An 18,272-nucleotide genomic window follows, 5' to 3' on the forward strand; every position below is an offset into this window, starting at 1 on the left:
TAGCTAATTTGAACAGAATATTCATATTTATCACGGAACGTATTTAAAAACACTTTTATATAGCCTAAAATAGTTTTAAACGAGAACATTTGTAAATATATGCAATTCCTGCAGTTTTGGCAAGGTACTATTTCATAAGCATTTAAATAGGGCCGTTTAATGATATATAAGTGTTTTACTCCCATTCTTAATATAAGGGGAAAGAAACCCACTAAAACGCTTTAGAAAATCCCCTCCACAAAACAATTTATTTGACACCAGTTCACATGGAACAGGTTAGTGGTATATGTGAAACTAAACACCTAAAGGAAGCCAATAGGCTGATGTAAGCAAATGGTTTTGTTTATTTAACATCAGGGGTGAGATTCTTAAGTGATGATGACCCATTAACAGAGCCCAGGGAAATGTGCCTTAAAAACACCTGAAAAAAAAGATAAATCAAATATTAGTTTTACAGTGAACATTTGTTTTGAATTTAATCAACCATACTGAAGCAGAGAAGTATAATAGTAATGGATAAAGAAAACAAGAACATAAAGGTTGAATTTGCTGGATCAGAGGGTTTTTTTAAAACAATCTAGGGTCATCATCACACAATAAACTGATTAGCTATTTCAACTTTTTGATTAACTCACCTAAGGGATCTTGGCCTACAATAGCAAACTGATTTGTGCTCCACCTTGTGGCATTGTTAATATACTCGACTTGTCCTTTTGCAGACACTTTAGAATGCCTCATTCACCTAACTGATCTAAAATGAACAGGTAACATTAACTCCATGAACGTATATAGGGCTTCGATGAGATAGCATGCACAGCATTTGTCAAACAGTATAGATGTTTGGTAAATAATTCAATTTTGATCATTCAAAATGTTCAGTCGAGTTTAATCCATAAAACTGATCAAATATCAATGAATTCAACATTATATATAAAAAGACTAATGTCAAATTTACAATTACAGATCATTTATTAAAGATTAAAGTCCCCATTTTACAGATCACACATTGAATCTTCTAAACAAAATTACTTAAAAAAAAATCTTTTAGAAATGTAACTTGTCAGAAGTACAGTCATTATCAATACATAATAGATGTATTGAAACTTAACGCATGCACTGGTAGCAAATCACTACAATGTGACTGTGTTCTCTGCAGACAGGTTTACTGCATTCACAACAGTAGGTGTTCACTTTTCTGTCTCTTGCAGCTCGACAGTAGTAACATCTCTTTCTTCTTTTGTTCTGACAGCTCTGTTCTTGGATTTCAGAAGTGACAGCTGACAGTGATGTTGGTACCCCACACCTCCCCATGGCCTCGAGGATGTTCTTGGATAATCCAGGGCTTTCTTCTCTGCGCCTATGAATCTGAGGCACTACAAGCTCTTTCACCAGCTCTTTTATGAACATCCGCTGGGTGTTATGACCACCTCCCATGAAGCTAGGGTGCTGAGCATTGAAAACAGAGTAGGAGTTTACAATGGCAATATTCAACATGTTATACCACAGCACCATGGGCCACCTCTTTGTGCGGCGCTTGCAGGTGTAAATGTTGGCCATTTGCTGAACATTGTTGACTCCTCCTTTGGTGCGGTTGTAGTACTGGAAAACCTCTGGCTTGTTTTTAGCACTTGTTTCATTCAGTGCTCTGCTGGTATGCAACGTACTTAAAAGAATCTCCGCCTTTTTTCTTTTTGGTACGTAGCTCACCATGGACACATTGCCACAAAAACCAAACTCAGAGGTATGTAACGCTCGTAACTTGGATGGCTTCATAATCGGTGGCACGTGTGGATTCTTATGGTCAAGGGTCCCAACCATGGTCAAGTTTTTCTCAAACAGATTCTCTGCCAGAGGGACACTGGTGAAGTAGCTGTCCATTGTAATGTTGAGACCTATCATGAGAAACAAACACATAAAAAGGCAACATAGTTAGGTTACACAAAAACAATGATGGTCTGGCACAGTGTTTGAGGCTCATGGCTGGTATCTAGAGGGCTGCTGGTTTGATCCCAATAAAAAGTAAACTATGAACAATGTGCTTTTGAGGAAGGCAGTTCATCCAAAGTGCTTCAAAGGGCAAATACTGTATAGTGCTAGTGGCTTTGGATAAAACCGCCTGCTAAATGGCTACTTTCTGAACCACTGTTTCCTCTGCTGCTGAATTTTAAGTGCAACAGCAGAAGAAACACATTTTACCTGAGTTGTGAATGTGAGTTTTGAGGCTTTGTTGAATGTGATAAATAAAAATACAGTCTTGCTAGTTTTCATTCATGCAAACACAATACAAAGCGTGACCAGATTCGCAAATAAATAACCCTTACACAGACACACACATATATTATATATATATATATATATAGTTGCAAGAAAACATATGTGAACCCCTTGCAGAATCTGTGAAAATGTGCAAAATTTTAACAAAATAAGAGAGATCATACAAAATGCATGTTATTTTTTATTTAGTACTGTCCTGAGTAAGATATTTTACATAAAATATGTTTACATATAATCCATAAGACAAAAAATAGCTGAATTTATTAAAATGACCCAGTTCAAAAGTTTGTGAAGCATTGGTTACCTGGATGATCTATGACTGTTTGTTTGTTTTTGTTTTTTGTGATGGTTGTTCATGAGTCCCTTATTTGTCCTGAGCAGTTAAACTGAGCTCTGTTCTTCAGAAAAAATCTCCAGGTCCCAAAAATTCTTCATTGTTCCACCATCTTTTTCATATTTGAACCCTTTACAGCAGTGACTGTATGATTTTGAGATCCATCTTTTCACAATGAGAACAACTGAGGGACTCAAACACAACTTTTAAAAAAGGTTCATTCAATTATGTACATTCACTGATGGTTCAGAAGGAAACACTATGCATTAAGAGTCAGGGGGTGAAAACTTTTGAACAGGATGAAGAGGTCCATATTTTTCTTATTTCGCTTGAATATCATTTTTTTTTTTCATTTAGTACTGCCCTTCGGCTGTTTCCCGGAAGACAAATTAAATACAATTTACCTTGATCTTCAAATTCCAAATGTTTTCACCCCCGACTATTAATGCATCATGTTTTTTCTGAAGCATCAGTGAATGTTTGAACCTTTTTTAAAAGTTGTGTTTGAGTCCTTCAGTTCTCCTTACTGTGAAAAGATGGATCTCAAAACCATTCAGTCACTGCTAGAAAGGGTTCAAATATGCAAGAAGAATCTGCAGGACCTGGAGATTTTTTCTGAAGAACAGAGCTCAGTTTAACAGCTCAAGACAAACAAGGGACTCATGAACAACCATCACAAAACAAACAAACAGTCATAGATCATCCAGGTAACCACACACAGTATTAAGAATCAAGGTTCACAAACTTATGAATGGGTTTATTTTAATACATTCAGCTATTTTTTTCGTCTTGTGGATTATATGTTAACATCTTTTATGTAAAATATCTTACTCAGGACGGTACTAAATAAAAAATAACATGCATTTTGTATTATCTCCCTTATTTTGTTAAAATTATTAACACATACTGGTTCACATACTTTTTCTTGCAACTGTACATGAGGTTGCTTATATATATATATATATATATATATATATATATATATATATATATATATAAGAAAAAGTATGTGAACCACTTGCAGAATCTGTGAAAATTGATGTTTAGATGTTTAGGCAGTTCAAACGAACAGCATTTATTTAAAATAGAATTTTTTTGTAACATCATAAATGTAATTTCTGTCACTTTTGATCAATTTAATGCATCCTTGCTGAATAAAATGTATTAATTTAAAAAATCTTTTACTGAGCCTTGTACTGTATATGACTTATATGTACTGTATACAGGGCTTGACATTAACTCACCAGCTACTGTTGCTAGTGGTTTTCCATAGTTACTAGCCACAATTTTGACCAATACCATAGGGGAAAAACTGCCATGTCGATATTTTAATATTATCTCATAATTTGGCAGCAGGTATATTAGGCTGCTGTCACTTTAAAGGCGCTCTAAGCGATTTGACGCGTTTTTAGGCCCAATGTTTTTTTTGTCACATACCGCAAACATCTCCTCACTATGCGCTAGCTGCCTGTCCCCTGAACACACTGTAAAAAAACGCGGTCTCTGTAGTCGCCACAAGCTCCGAAAACTGCAATAAAAACAAACTGGTGCAGCCTGGACCACTTAACAGAATAAACATGCTCCAGCCAATAACCGACAAGCAGCGTCAATACGCAAGCTACTTACATTTTAAATGCGCGGTCATGACTGTTTCAGGAAGCACGGAGGGGAGGGCCAGGAGGAGTAGGAGGGAGGGTCTAGCTAGCCTCTGTTTTGTTTGACAACACTTCGAACGTCAACAGGAAGTTACTCCGCTCAGAATATATATATGTATATATATATATATTATATATATATAAATTTTAGGAAACACCACTGCTTACAATTCACAAAAAGGTGTGGAGAAAAAAAAATACCTTTTTGCTGAAGTCCATCGGACAACCTCAGAACTGTGTTCTCTGCAAGGTTTTCTTCAGTCTCCTCTGCTGGCTGTTTGCCTGTGTAGACGACAGCATCAATGGCGTAGGGGACCTCGGCATTGCACATCCAAAAGATTTTTATGCCATACTTGGTTGGGAGGCTTGGCATGTGTTGCAGAAACTTGCATCTTCCATGGAATGGCACGAGCTGCTCACCCACAGTGACACAATCCCTGGGGATGAACCTTTTCCTACAGTTGATCAGGAACAGGTCCCACACATTTCGGAAGGCAGCCATGTGGTCTGATGCCTCTCTTTGCACTCTGGTTTTCCTGTCATCAAATTGCAGGCATCCGTGAAGGTCTTGATATCTTCCAACAGACATGGTAGCTCTATAAATTGGGTTCTGTAACGGATCCATAAACAGTTCCCGTATTGGGACATCACCATTTCTCTCTAAACCAATGAGGAGGCTTAGACCAATAAAGGCATTTAGCTCTTCCTTAGTGACCTTTTGCCACACTTTTCCTTTTGCTGATGCTGCTCTCTGTCCACCCAAGTTGGTGCACTGCAGGATTTCATCAATGATGTTTTCACTTATGAAAAGCTCCCAAGCATCTTTAGGTGTCACCAGTAGTGATTCAAGTGCAGGCCCTTGACAGCTCTGCGAGAAGGTCCTAGTCTCACTTTGAGGAGGATATTTGCTCCAGTAAGAGTCTCCTTTGCTCCATCGACTCGAGAGATCTTCACTCTCCTCACCACAGGATTCCTCAGATGAGAACTCAAAGTCTGTGAGGACAGTTTTCTGACCCTCTGTCACATCTGGGACGCTGCTGCTTTCTGGGCCATCACTATCAGAAATCTCCGATTCTAAATCAGGGGCAGCAATAGATTCATATTCTTCTGTTAATGGAGCTGTAACCTCAGCCTTTCTGTGCACCATGGACAAAACTGTAAAAAAAATATACACACAAGAAGCACAAACAGTTATACTGGCATCATTAAATTTACAAGCAAATTCAAAGTATGTTTCAATGGTAAATATTGATGTAAATTAAGCTTTTAGCATAAACAGTACATGACTTGCATGATTACACCTTAAACACACACACTCACACACAGAGAGAACTTTCTCTTCCATCTTATTCAATATAAACCTGATCCTATAAGCTATACATATTACTTCATACTAAAATTATGTTTTTAAAAGGGGCAATTTTTAATTTAAAAAGACTTTTTTGTAGTCAATATTTAGATATGAACAGTTCTATTGAAACTGGCTGCATATTTGGGCCTTTGCTTACTCAGCAAAACTTAAAAGTGAAATCAGGAGAGGTCAGAATGTGCAGCATTTGGCCTCCCTCTGGTGGAGAAATGTTAAAATAATAGCTCACCCCAAGATTCTTTCATTTACTCAACCTCAAGTCATTTTAAACCTGTATGACTTTCTTTCTTCTGCAGAACACAACATAAAGACATTTTGAAGAATATTTCAACTGCTTTTATTTATACAGTGTATTTCATTGTATGGACAAAATGTCATCTTTTGTTTCACAGAAGAAGTCATGCAGGTTTAAAATAAAATGGTAAGTAAATGAAAAAAAAAAATACACTACTGTTCAAAAGTTTGGGGTCGGTAATTTTTTTTTTAAAGAATATTCTATTCAGCAAGTACAAATTAAATTGATCAAAAGTGACAGTGAAGACATTTAATATGTTATAAAAGATTTCGCAATTAAATGCTGTTCTTTTGAACTTTCTATTCATTAAAGAAACCAGAAAAGGTATCACTGTTTGACCATAAATATTAAGCAGAACAAGTGTTTTCAACATTGATATTAATTAGAATGATTTCTGAAGGATCATGTGACCCTGAAGACTGGAGTAATGACTGCTGAAAATTCAGCTTTGCCATCACAGGAATAAATTAGATTTTAAAATAAATAGAAAACAGTTTATGTAATAATATATCACAAAATTTTTACTATTTTTGATCAAATAAATGCAGCCTTGGTGAGAATAAGAAACTTCTTTCAAAACCATTAAAGCATTTTTACTGACCCCAAGCTTTTGAGTGTATATACATATATACAAATACAGAACATGGGTCATCATAGTGAAATTACATTTATTTCCAAACCATTACCATTCTATCAGTACTTAATTCAAGCAAGGTTTGACACTTTAGATCATAGACAAGAGTAAGGAGTTAATTCTATACTAATTTGTGATATTTTCTCTATGTTTTCTCTATTTGACTCTTTTGCTGAATCTAGCTGAATGATTTCTTCAAACACAAAATGTCAGAAAGAGAATTGAGACTTGAGTCTGTAATCCCCTAATTTTTAATGCAAGCTTGCAACAGAAAGCTCACAGAATCCTGCTTTTAAAACATTAAAAATATGTAATCAGCAAGAGTATGTCATTGGACAACTTCATTAGCTGCATACATTCTTCAAGAGTGAAACAAGAGTGATTCAATCAATTTAAAAAAAAAAAAAAAAAAAAAAAAAAAAAAAAAACAACCATACAAAAAGCCTGCTCAAATCCAATAAATATTAAAGCACATTTTATGCTTTACATAGGGAAATAATCTTCCTTTAAGGAAGGAATAAAAATTTAGACCCTTTCGTTGTTAACTAATATGTCGATACACATCCAGGACCCTAGTCAAGATGGTCTTTCATATGCAACCTGTAACTGTAGCCATATTTGTATGCTTTACCACACACAGAGCACTGGAAAGGTTTCTCCTTTGAGTGGGTCCGTTTATGTTTGTTAAGTATGTAAATGCGTTTAAAACCTTTCCCACACTCAGAGCACAAATAAGGTCTCTCTCCAGTGTGATCTCTCTGGTGCACCCTCAAGTCATAGATGTCAAAAAACTTCTTCTCACACTGGTCACATGGAAAAGGCCTGTCACCGGCATGTCTACGCAAGTGTATTTTCAAATAAGAAGGCTTGGCAAACTTCATTTCGCACTGATCACAAGCGTACGGCTTCTGTCGCCTGTGAATTTTCATGTGATCTGTGAGAAGATCTGACCGCTGGAATATTTTCCCACAGGTTTCACAACTAAATCGCTCTTCTTTTTGCTGTTTATTGGAAGTTCTGCCTTTACCTGATTTCTCTGGATTTTGTGTGGCATTTCCCTGCATTATTAAACATTTGATTCCTTCACTTGACACATCATAATTCATTTTAGTTGATATAATTTGTTCTGTCGTCTTACTCTGCTTTGTCGGACATCTTATTGTATGGCTTGACGCATTAGTTGCTTTTCTTTTATTTATTCTCTTTCTTTTGCTTAATGAACCAGTTCTTCTGTCTGGTTCATCTGGAGAAGTGTGCGAGTTTGTTGCGATTTCAAGGTCTTCTTCCATCTCAACTGGAGGCATTAGGCCATCTGGTAAGATCTGCAGACCAAGGTCCAAAATCTCCTCCTTAATATGCCCATTAAAACGAGGAAACGTTTCTAGTTCATTCACATCAAGAAATGAAGAATCATCTTGATCAGGTTCCACTTTAACTTGTATTTCTGACTGAATGAAGTCTGTTTCCAATTCATTTTCACTTTTTAGGCATCCATCCTGTGAAACTGCTTTTTCAGATGGCAAACCTTGCTCCATTTTAACAAAGTTTTAGACTTTTGATGCACAGATTTAAAGCTCTCATTCAGCTGTAGTAATTGTTCTTGAGACTGGACGTGAATCCTTCCAATGGCTGAACCAGAACTATAACAAAAAAGATAGATATTAAGTGCTCTGTCCAACGATGTATTTTCTGTTTTTATATGAAGAATGACAATACAATCTTAACACCACCATGCGTTTTCATACTTTACTAAACTAAAAGAACCAGAAAATACAACCGTGGTAAACAAACATTTGGTGATATCACTGCAAAAAAAACAGACCCTTTTTCTGTTTTGTTTTGTTTTGTTTTGCTATGTTTAGGTTACAAATAAAAAGAAATGTTGCAGTTCGATGCTTAAGACAGTCCACTCACCAGTTATTGGCATTCAGGAAAGTTACTTTTATTGTTGTCTTGCTGAAAGATAAGCAACATTTCCATCGCCGAATCTTCTTCTTCTATGGCTTTAATAACGGGTTGAGAAGCAACTGCATAAGTGATTACCGCCACCTACAGCCCGGGACCGAGAACATTACAAAAATTCTAGGTAAATAAGAATGGATTCCTATATTCAAGGCCAATTTTAAAATAATATTTTTGTTTTAACGGCTCCTGGTATGAAATTTAACTTTAACTAAAAAAAATACTGAGTACTGTGAATTCAGCACATCCCAAAACCTGTAGTTCACTCTGGATTTCAACCCTCCCCTGTTCACACACAAACAGCAAAATAGAGTTCCACAGCCACTATTGATTTATATTTGATTCTACTTTGCCTTACAGTGGTTTGTATTTTCATGCTAATACTTTGTAATGTCCAAATATTTTAACTGAAGTAGGCCTACTATTTAGTTTCCTTCCTTTATCAAGGCACGTCTCAAGAATGTTTTGACTGTGATTGGAGACTTGCTTATATACTAAATATAATTGTTTAAATCAATTACATGGGTACCTCACAATCCGAAGCAGCAGTCTCTAAAATGTGACAATGCTGTCTATGCTTAACTTTAATACTGAACAATAATTTTCATCTGAGCAATGGTAATCATGATTTTTAGGGACAGCTTCTGCCATGATCCAGGTTAGGTTTTAGGTTTTTTAACCCATACCGACTTAATTCATCTGTACATTACAGTAAATTACAAATGGCATGATGAAATCTGAAGGTCAAACATTTCCTAAGATATTAATTAAAAAAAAAAAAAACCTGAAATAATCCAGATATGACCTGAACAATTTGAATGATCTTACATTAGTATAAACATGGTTATAGCCCCAAATTTAACCAGAAAAGCTTAGTTTGTTTTTAACTTCAAGTTTTTTTAAAAGCAAAAAACAAACACATGCTTCATGAAGTATTAGAAAAATTGTTTAATATAAAAACTATTTTCAGATCACAAAAAAACAATTAACATTTGTGCAAAGTACAGGCATTCAGTGAGGAATTATTTGTAATTTTAACATATGCACAAATCATCATTTGTTGAACAAGTTGAACGAAACTTGGATGACGTTGAACATCTGTCATGCAGTGCTTTCATGATGTTTTATATAATTCAGTAATTGCATTAAGATTTTCCCTCTATTCCCCTTATAAGGCACATAATCCTTCAGATTTAATGAAAATGAGTTTTCAGACTTTTCACAGTTTAGATGAGAATGACCCAGAGGCAGGAGTGTAGTGAGATACAAGACGCTCTGCTTCTCTCCAGCCACTCAGCAACGCTCCATGCACTGTAGAGAAGAAAGACCCGTGTGTGGCTTCTCCTGCAAATAACACCTGCAAAGGCTGTAAAAACAAAGTGTTATTCATGTTATAAGATATTATCAGTTACGTAATGTAAGGCAAGTGTAAGAATAAATGAAAAAAATCTGCTTACAGCATACAACTTAGAATAACTGCTCGACTAAACATTGACAAACCTTTGAGCCTTTCAGTGGCAAGGGTTCAGCAAGGTTGTCTATATCATATGCTGAGCACCCTTTGGCCGCATAGCTGTAAGATCCGCAGGAATAGGGATCATGGAACCACTGAGATCTTAAAAGCTTCCTTGGTGTAATAGTTGGATTTCCTGAAAAGTGTTATAAAAGACTTGACAAGCTATTGGCATTGTTTTGTGTATATATAGTTATTTATTTTTAATGGGGTTAAATGTTTATTTACAAGTATTTCATTTTATTTTTAAAGGATTAGTTCACTTTCAAATTAAAATTTCCCCAAGCTTTACTCACCCTCAAGCCAAGGTGTATATGACTTTCTTATTTCTGATGAACACAATCTGAGAAATATTAATAAATATCCAGACAGTGGTCTATAATAAATATAATGGCAGTGAGCGGGTCTGGCAAAAGCTAGATACTTTACTTCATAACTTGTTAAATATGGACTTCTTTTTTTTTTTTTTTTTAAACAAACGCCTCGCTTCACTTCAGAAGGCCTTTATTAACTCTCCAGAGCCGTGTGGACTACATTTATGATGGATGGATGTGGATTGAAGGAACTTTCTTCAGCTCATATTCGTTGATCCTCACTCACTGTCATTATAAAGCTCGGATGCGTCAGGATATTTATTAACCCTCTGGAGTCTGAGGCTGATTTGGGGCCTGGAGAAGTTTTGACATGCCCTGACTTTTGTGCTTTTTTCAGTTGTTCATAAACATATTAATGACACAAGTGTCATTACACTGTATTCAGCAAAAACTAGGCTACCATAATATGTGAGGAACATGTGTGTACATGTTTGTGTTTTTGAAGGAATAACGTTTATGCGTGGTTACTGAAAAAACAAAAAACTTAAGTCACTGATATAAGGCCAATAAAAGTATATTAAATCTGTGTTCACAAGACTTTTGGGTATTGAAGGTTGTAGACTAGAGTTTTTGCTTCAAAATTATGTAAAAATTATGCTGACTACTCTTTCATTTATAACAATATACTGATTTAGTTTTTGTAAGACACTTTTTGCCAAGAAACACAGTATGCGAGGAGGCGTGAATCTCCATGAATAATGGCTCATTCTCACCTGTGAAGACAAAAGAATTGAATAGTAATGACCTGAAAAGACTTGCATATTAATGAGGCATTTCAGTCAGGTAGGCTGTGAAAAACAACTTCTGTGATGTCTCAAGCTCATCATGGTATATGAAACATACAGAAAAATTTTATTACAATATAAAATAATGGTTTTATATTATACTTTAAAATATAATGTATTTCTGTGATGCAAAGAGTCTGAATATAGGCTTTTAGTTTAAAAGCATGCACATTTGGAGAAATATAGGATTCTCATATGTTTATGTCAATTTTCTATACAGAGGAGTTATTTTTTATTTAATATTCATTGTTATCTCTATGAGCGCTGGTGTTTGCAATTCATACTGCAGCCGGAGGGCGCTCTGTGCATTTTAGTCCACAAATTCACCTAAGAAGAAGACGATATTCCATGAATGGTGTTTACCAATTCATACTACAGCCGGAGGGCGCTAAAGAAACAAAAACTCACTTAAAACTTATCAATAGAAGAAAACAAACAGGAATTTACTGCATGTCTTCCAGAGATCGCTAACCATGGCTTTTTCATCCAGATAAACAATTTTCAAGGCAATAAATACACGATTGAGATGATGAATGCATGTGTTGTCTCTGAATTTGCCTGTGAATAGCGCTGGCTCCGTGGGCGTGGCCGCATTAGTGGGTAATGAGCTGAATCACGGACTTCTGACATGGCTCTCTTTTCATACAGATTACATAAACACAGAATGTTTGTTTTCGATTTGACTTGCACAATTTAAAACCTGACATTTCAACGTTTTGTTAGACATAAGTATGAATTTTTTGTGATTAGTATTCACTAAGTTACAGTTCATTTTCTGAGAACTATCAGATTGGACTTCGTTCAGAGGGAGATGAGAGATCACGCATCATGTTAGTTTTCTTTATTTTACAAAAAGCACAACATTTTGTTTTTACTCTGAGTGTATACAAATAAAAGGAGATATTCTATAGTTTCAATTGATGTATTATTTATGTTTCTATGACAAAAAATGACAGAGTATTTTAAGTCTGTTTTGCTGCAATGTGAAAAAAAACCTGCAAAACGCGCCGGCGCGTTTTTAGACCTCAGAGTGTTAATATTTCTCCGATTGTGTTCATCAGAAAGAAGAAAGTCATATACACCTAGGATGGCTTGAGGTTGAGTAAAGCTTGGGCTAATTTTCGTTTCAAAGTGAACTAATCCTTTAAGTCAACATTTTGCATGTGGTCTCAGATTTTTTGGACCTCATCAAACAATTTCCTATCAAGCTGTAAAATGTCATTTACCAGTAAATAAGCGAAGGAGCTGTGTGACACTGTGCAGCACTTCAAATTCCAACAGAGTTTCCATGTACTCAGATTCCCGCCCCGCAATCCAGCCACAGAGCACGTGTCCATATCTGCACGACATCAGAAAATCATATTCATGATGGTTTAAACAGCAGTATTGGAGAAAATTCCATGATTTTTACCTCTCTGTGGGCTTCAGCACAGTGAATCCAATCAACTTTCTAATCCAGGACATCTTCATATCTGAAACAACATCAGCAAGATGGGTTTCGTCCTCCCATACGAGGTAGATCAATTCACAATCTTCATCCCAGAAAGGCTGCTCAAACTCAAGAAAGATCTTGTTGTTGGTCCCAAAGCCCATTCTCTGGATTGAGTGCAATTTGTGCAGTGGAAAAGTAGGGCTCAGAAAAGTGTTCTGGTGCTTCTTCAGGTATCCTGTAATGAAATAGCACATCAGATGAGTTATAGGCCTTGCAGAAAGTTACAATAATGTTACAAAGTGACAATATTAAAATAATTTCTTTTCATTCATATAATAGAATGAAAATGATATAATATATAAAATATTACCCTATATTAAAACAATGTTTTAAGCAATAATGAAAATAAGAGAAAACCCATTTTGTGTATATCACACAAAAATGAGGGCAGTACTTTTTATTTGTTCTCAGTGTCTTACTTTCAAAAGCATCTTAGATTAAATTGAATAGTAAATAGCATAATGTAGTATACAAATGAGTGTTAGATGCAAATTGTTAAAGGTGCCCTAGAACTTTTTTTTAAAAGATGTAATATAAGTCTAAGGTGTCCCCTGAATGTGTCTGTGAAGTTTCAGCTCAAAATACCCCATAGATTTTTTTTTTATTCATTTTTTTAACTGCCTATTTTGGGGCATAATTAGAAATGAGCCGATTCAGGGTGTGTGGCCCTTTAAATCTCGTGCTCCACGCCCCAAGAGCTCGCGCTTGCCTTAAACAACATAAAAAAAAGTTCAAACAGCCAATATAACCCTCAAAATGGATCTTTACAAAGTGTTTGTCATGCAGCATGTCTAATCGCGTAAGTACAGTGTTTATTTTGATGTTTACATTGATTCTGAATGAGTTTGAGGCTATGCTCCGTGGCTAAAGCTAACATTACACACTGTTGGAGAGATTTATAAAGAATGAAGTTGTGTTTATGCATTATACAGACTGCAAGTGTTTAAAAATGAAAATAGCGACGGCTCTCTTGTCTCCGTGAATACAGTAAGAAACGATGGTAACTTTAACCACATTTAACAGTACATTAGCAACATGCTAAGGAAACATTTAGAAAGATAATTTACAAATATCACTAAAAATATCATGTTATCATGAATCATGTCAGTTATTATCGCTCCATCTGCCATTTTTTGCTATTGTCCTTGCTTGCTTACCTAGTCTGTTGATTCACCTGTGCAGATCCAGACGTTACTGGCTGCCCTTGTCTAATGCCTTTCATAATGTTGGGAACATGGGCTGGCATATGCAAATATTGGGGGCGTACATATTAATGATCCCGACTGTTGCGTAACAGTCGGTGTTATGTTGAGATTCGCCTGTTCTTCGGAGGTCTTTTAAACAAATGAGATTTATATAAGAAGGAGGAAACAATGGAGTTTGAGACTCATTGTATGTCATTTCCATGTACTGAACTCTTGTTATTTAACTATGCCGAGGTAAATTCAATTTTTGAATCTAGGGCACCTTTAACAAAGTCAACAAGTCATGCTGAAGCTGAATGTACTATACGTACCAAGTGGGACGGTGACAATAACATGGTCTGCTGCAAATGTCTCTCCATTAACACATTCAATCATAATGGGGAATAACATTCCTTTACTATCTGGTCCATTCTTGGTGTAGTTCCAGTGAATGCACTTCACTGGCTTGTTGTACAAGACTATGTCACTGGGAAGTTCCTTCATCATGTGATCAATTAAACCTTCATAACCTCTAGGGGGAAAAAGAGTGCATGAACACATTTAGAAAACATTACAAGATTCAAGAAAGCATTGTAGGAATTGGATAATTGAGACACTTGATTCAAAAATGTAGAAGAAAGGCTCTGAGACTCTGATCACTCACCCTGGGAAAGTGCAGTCCAGTCCTGGAAGAGTCTTATACATGCCAAAGGCTCCAAGGCCAACATCATCCATTGTGTGTGTTCCGCTGACACAGCACTCCAGCTTGAGCAGTGTGTTTATCATGGCCATTCTTATCGCAATGTTAGCCTGGTCCTCCTTCCACTCCTCCGGGGCCAGCCGTTCAACCTCTGCCTTGATGAACTCCCCAACACTCGGCAGAGGTTCTCCACCACTGTCATGGAACTGCTGGCTCCTTTCCAGTAAGTTCATGAAAAACTCCACCGCTGGCCCCATCGTCTCAGGCCCCAGTTTCCGACCTGAACTGGTAAACCAGTTGGGAACAAACAATGGATGACCACCAATGTCAATGGCCTGGTTTTCTTCAGACATTGATTCTTTGTCAAGGAGCTGGTAGTCACATGCCAAACGAAACACTGGGTTTTCCTTTGATGGGCCATGGATCCAGTTGGCGCCAATCTCTACAATGTTGTCACCTTGAACAAAAGAAAAAAATGCGATACAAATAAATGTGGTTTGCATCTATGGAGATTTTTTTTCTCAGGGTACATTCAAGTCTTGGCAACAAACAAAAAAAAAAATCACTGAACACACCTTGTGTCTTAATAGCGAGACATGTTGTAACACTTACTATGTAGAAAAAGTTATCACAATGAAACGCCCGTCTTTTCAGCAAAATGCAAACATTAAAACGATTATAACATGAAACAGCAAAAATATGAAAGGTATCATTTTTTTTTTTTTTTGGCCAAGAAATATTGTAGTTAATAAATTATATCAATTTGTAACACTGACAACACGTGTAACAACTTGACCTAAACTGACATTTGGAAAACAAATACATTTGTTCTTAAAACATAAATGTATTCAACCTTTCAGTTAAAATGTATAATGCTACTTTCATTAACTGTTATATAGATGACCTTGCCCAAATGTTTTCCAGTGTGGTTTATTGGGTTTACTTATTAACCCTATAGGAAAAACTAGACTTTAAGACAGTGTGCTCTATTTGCATATACATACATTATATTTAGAAGAACAGATGAATTTTTACTTGTCCAGCGGCTTCATGTTAGTTGTAAAATACATAATTGCAAAATACTGAATAAATATCAGTATAATTATACATCATTAGAATCTAAGTATGCTATAATAAATAAAAATATTAAATAAAATATGCTAACCCAATTTCCTGCACATGTGTCAAGAAACTATAAAAGATATGGTAAGCGAGTCATCCTGTTGATTGAGTTGTGGATATTTAAGAAAAAAAAAAAAACTTTGTTTCGCTTCATATATTCAGCTGTGTAACTGAAATGCGCACAACCTGTTTTCCCAGTAATTTTCCTCTGTGAACATGCGCTAAATGGATGTCTGCCAACTTCGTTGCTTTTTAGATTTTTTATATTTAAAAAAACATCTAGAGATAGAGTAGGCTACACTCGTTCGGTACCATTGCTCTCAGTGATGGTCCGAAAGGTGCATAATACATATGCTTTAACTTTTTATTGTTAAATAAAAAGCCCTTTGTGTGTACTGTCGGACGAAATCCTACAGGTGTCCATGTTTTCTCCGTCCTTGCAATAAATGCACATCATTGAATGAGCGGATTTCTACAGTAATATATATTGTTTGAAACATTTCAGAGGCGGCCAAAATCAGAATTAAATGAATGAAGCTCTCTACAAACTTGACATGCAAAGCCGCGCTGACTGACTGACTGACTGACTGACAGCTATGCGCGAGAATCACACGCACACGCTCAGAACAATAAGTTACTATAGAACATTTTTAACACGCAGAGTAATACAGTCACGATACACATATTCTCACTTTTAGCTATGTCTTTTAACTACTATAGTTTTTCGAAGGACAAAAACATGAACTTTAACTACTGGCTTTACATCATGAAGTCAGCTGTCACTTTATTTTGCTCGAGGCCCTGTGCAGTCGCCACTTGGCACAGCCTTTGCGACAGCTCTGCATGTACATACCCAGTCTTCCCGTTCGTATTCTCCCACCGCTTCTTGCAGTCGCTTCTATGATGTGAACATTATGAAAACCGTGTTTTAGTAATTTCTGAGCAGCACCAATTCCCGAGATGCCGCATCCAATTATAAATATTTGAGAATCACGAGCTGAACGTAGTGCCATTGAATTTGTTTGTGCGCTACACCTTCATGGAGGACTGAACTAACTGCTCAACTGCTCCTGCGCTCAACGCCCCTCCCCACTCGCGTGAACTGTTCTTCACCCACGAAAATGTCACCTAGACACTTGTCTCAGAATCATTCTAAGAAAATTTGAGGGTCTGAATGCATACTTTATTATAACTAAGTTAAACGGATCCACTTTAATGCTGCATTTTTGCACAGAAAATGACATCCGATAGACCGGAAGTGATTTGTTTCCGTTAAACACTTGATACTTTTAAAGAAATAAATTGTTCATTTAATATTTTGTTATTTTTTATGTTCTTCACATTACATTCTTCATATGTACCCTTAAAAAGTACAGCCGGTCAGTTGTACAATATATGCATATTTATTGTTTGTATTCATTTATTAATTTCACCATGGTGAATGTTCAGAGCCAACAAGCAATTTTTTGTCTAAAATACGTCTATAGCCGTCAAAACACAGCCCTGACGTCTAGGCTAAAACGAGGCAAAATTTGGGATGTCAGTGAAAACCTAATAGACATCTAACCATAACCAAGAGTAGACTAGTCATCAATTAGACCGCTATTGAACGACTACATATTTATGTCTAATAGTGAATATTGGGCTAAAACAAAGCTGAATTTGGCCAGGGCTGTCAGTGAAAATCTAATAGACGTCTAACCGCAGCCCAAGAATAGTCACCAAATATACAGCTAATGAATGACTATATACATGTTATAGACAACAAAATAATGTCTAAAGGATTCTTTTCACTTAAATATAACAGGTTCTCATAAATGACTTTCCATTCAAACAAATTAAATATAAAGGTTTTATTTAGAAAAAGAACTCAAGATATTACAAAATGAAATATTATATTAATATATATTAATATACAATTTTACAAATACAATACAATTAAATATATAAATATTTAAATATGAAACATTTTACAACTTTACAAAAAAAATGACAAAAAAAAAGTTAAATAAAAAAGGTTAACAATGTTTTCTGGTTTATAAAAACAATCTGATTAATTGACGATGACTTGCAATAAATAAACTATTAATTAAGTGTGGATATTAGCTGCCTTTATATATACCTTTATAAAATAAATAATATAAATTAAATAATAATTAAATTATTAAATATATTTAAATAATAATATTTTAAATTAAAAATGTCCAAAAGAGAAATAAGCAATGATGTGATAAAACGAGTGATACTTTTAAATATTAAAATAAACTAAAACCACCAGTAGGTGGCGGTAAGTCACTGTCTTAATGAGTGAGTCATCGAGTCATTCATTCATTCAGTAATGAAGCAAGTGTCGGTATTTTTTTAAAAGGGTAATTTAATAATTGACTCTCACGGTTTTTTCACAGCCACAGATTCATTCACAAAACATTGATATGAGTCGCAGTTCTGCTGTGGCTCTCATTGGAAATAGAGATGCAGCGATTGCAATTTTCTTGGCCAATTTCAATTTCCGATTTTTTGATAGTGTGATCTGCCGATACCCATGTTTGCCGATTCCGATTTTCTTTCTAAGAACTATA

At 35.7% G+C, this 18,272-nt stretch overlaps 2 protein-coding genes across 3 annotated transcripts; both read right to left on the bottom strand.

Annotated features, from left to right (window-relative positions):
* Positions 1 to 955: 955 nt before the first annotated feature.
* wu:fj13e08 lies at positions 956 to 8,635 on the bottom strand. Of its 2 annotated transcripts, XM_048205215.1 has the most exons (4): positions 8,476 to 8,635; positions 7,700 to 8,201; positions 4,465 to 5,418; positions 956 to 1,892 (listed from the first exon to the last, which is right to left on the bottom strand). In XM_048205215.1, the coding sequence occupies exons 2-4, from the start codon at positions 8,094 to 8,096 to the stop codon at positions 1,105 to 1,107; spliced, it is 2,139 nt and encodes a 712-aa protein (XP_048061172.1). In that variant the 5' UTR covers positions 8,097 to 8,201; positions 8,476 to 8,635; the 3' UTR covers positions 956 to 1,104. The 2 variants fall into 2 exon arrangements, with proteins under 2 accessions (XP_048061172.1, XP_048061173.1); XM_048205216.1 differs by lacking the exon at positions 7,700 to 8,201 and having other exon boundaries at positions 8,476 to 8,631.
* An 821-nt stretch (positions 8,636 to 9,456) lies between these two features.
* Positions 9,457 to 16,917, bottom strand: paox (polyamine oxidase). Its single transcript, XM_048205217.1, has 7 exons — positions 16,547 to 16,917; positions 14,536 to 15,028; positions 14,204 to 14,403; positions 12,607 to 12,862; positions 12,422 to 12,534; positions 10,024 to 10,172; positions 9,457 to 9,889 (listed from the first exon to the last, which is right to left on the bottom strand). Exons 1-7 carry the CDS (start codon positions 16,704 to 16,706, stop codon positions 9,743 to 9,745), a joined length of 1,518 nt encoding a protein of 505 aa, XP_048061174.1. The 5' UTR covers positions 16,707 to 16,917; the 3' UTR covers positions 9,457 to 9,742.
* Between the last annotated feature and the right edge of the window lie 1,355 nt (positions 16,918 to 18,272).

Source organism: Megalobrama amblycephala, linkage group LG10 (genome assembly GCF_018812025.1).
Source record: "Megalobrama amblycephala isolate DHTTF-2021 linkage group LG10, ASM1881202v1, whole genome shotgun sequence".
Taxonomy (NCBI): domain Eukaryota; kingdom Metazoa; phylum Chordata; class Actinopteri; order Cypriniformes; family Xenocyprididae; genus Megalobrama; species Megalobrama amblycephala.

Excerpts from the sequence above, each read along its gene's own strand:
- wu:fj13e08 (XM_048205215.1), bottom strand. The coding sequence starts at position 8,096 with ATGGAGCAAGGTTTGCCATCTGAAAAAGCAGTTTCACAGGATGGATGC. Across the intron at positions 5,419-7,699 it reads AAGATGTCCGACAAAGCAGA|TTTTGTCCATGGTGCACAGA; the intron begins GTAAGACGACAG and ends TTTTTTTTACAG. Across the intron at positions 1,893-4,464 it reads CGATGGACTTCAGCAAAAAG|GTCTCAACATTACAATGGAC; the intron begins GTATTTTTTTTT and ends TTCTCATGATAG.
- paox (XM_048205217.1), bottom strand. The coding sequence starts at position 16,706 with ATGGCACTACGTTCAGCTCGTGATTCTCAAATATTTATAATTGGATGC. Across the intron at positions 15,029-16,546 it reads AATACGAACGGGAAGACTGG|GTGACAACATTGTAGAGATT; the intron begins GTATGTACATGC and ends CTTTTGTTCAAG. Across the intron at positions 9,890-10,023 it reads TGCCACTGAAAGGCTCAAAG|CCTTTGCAGGTGTTATTTGC; the intron begins GTTTGTCAATGT and ends TTGTTTTTACAG.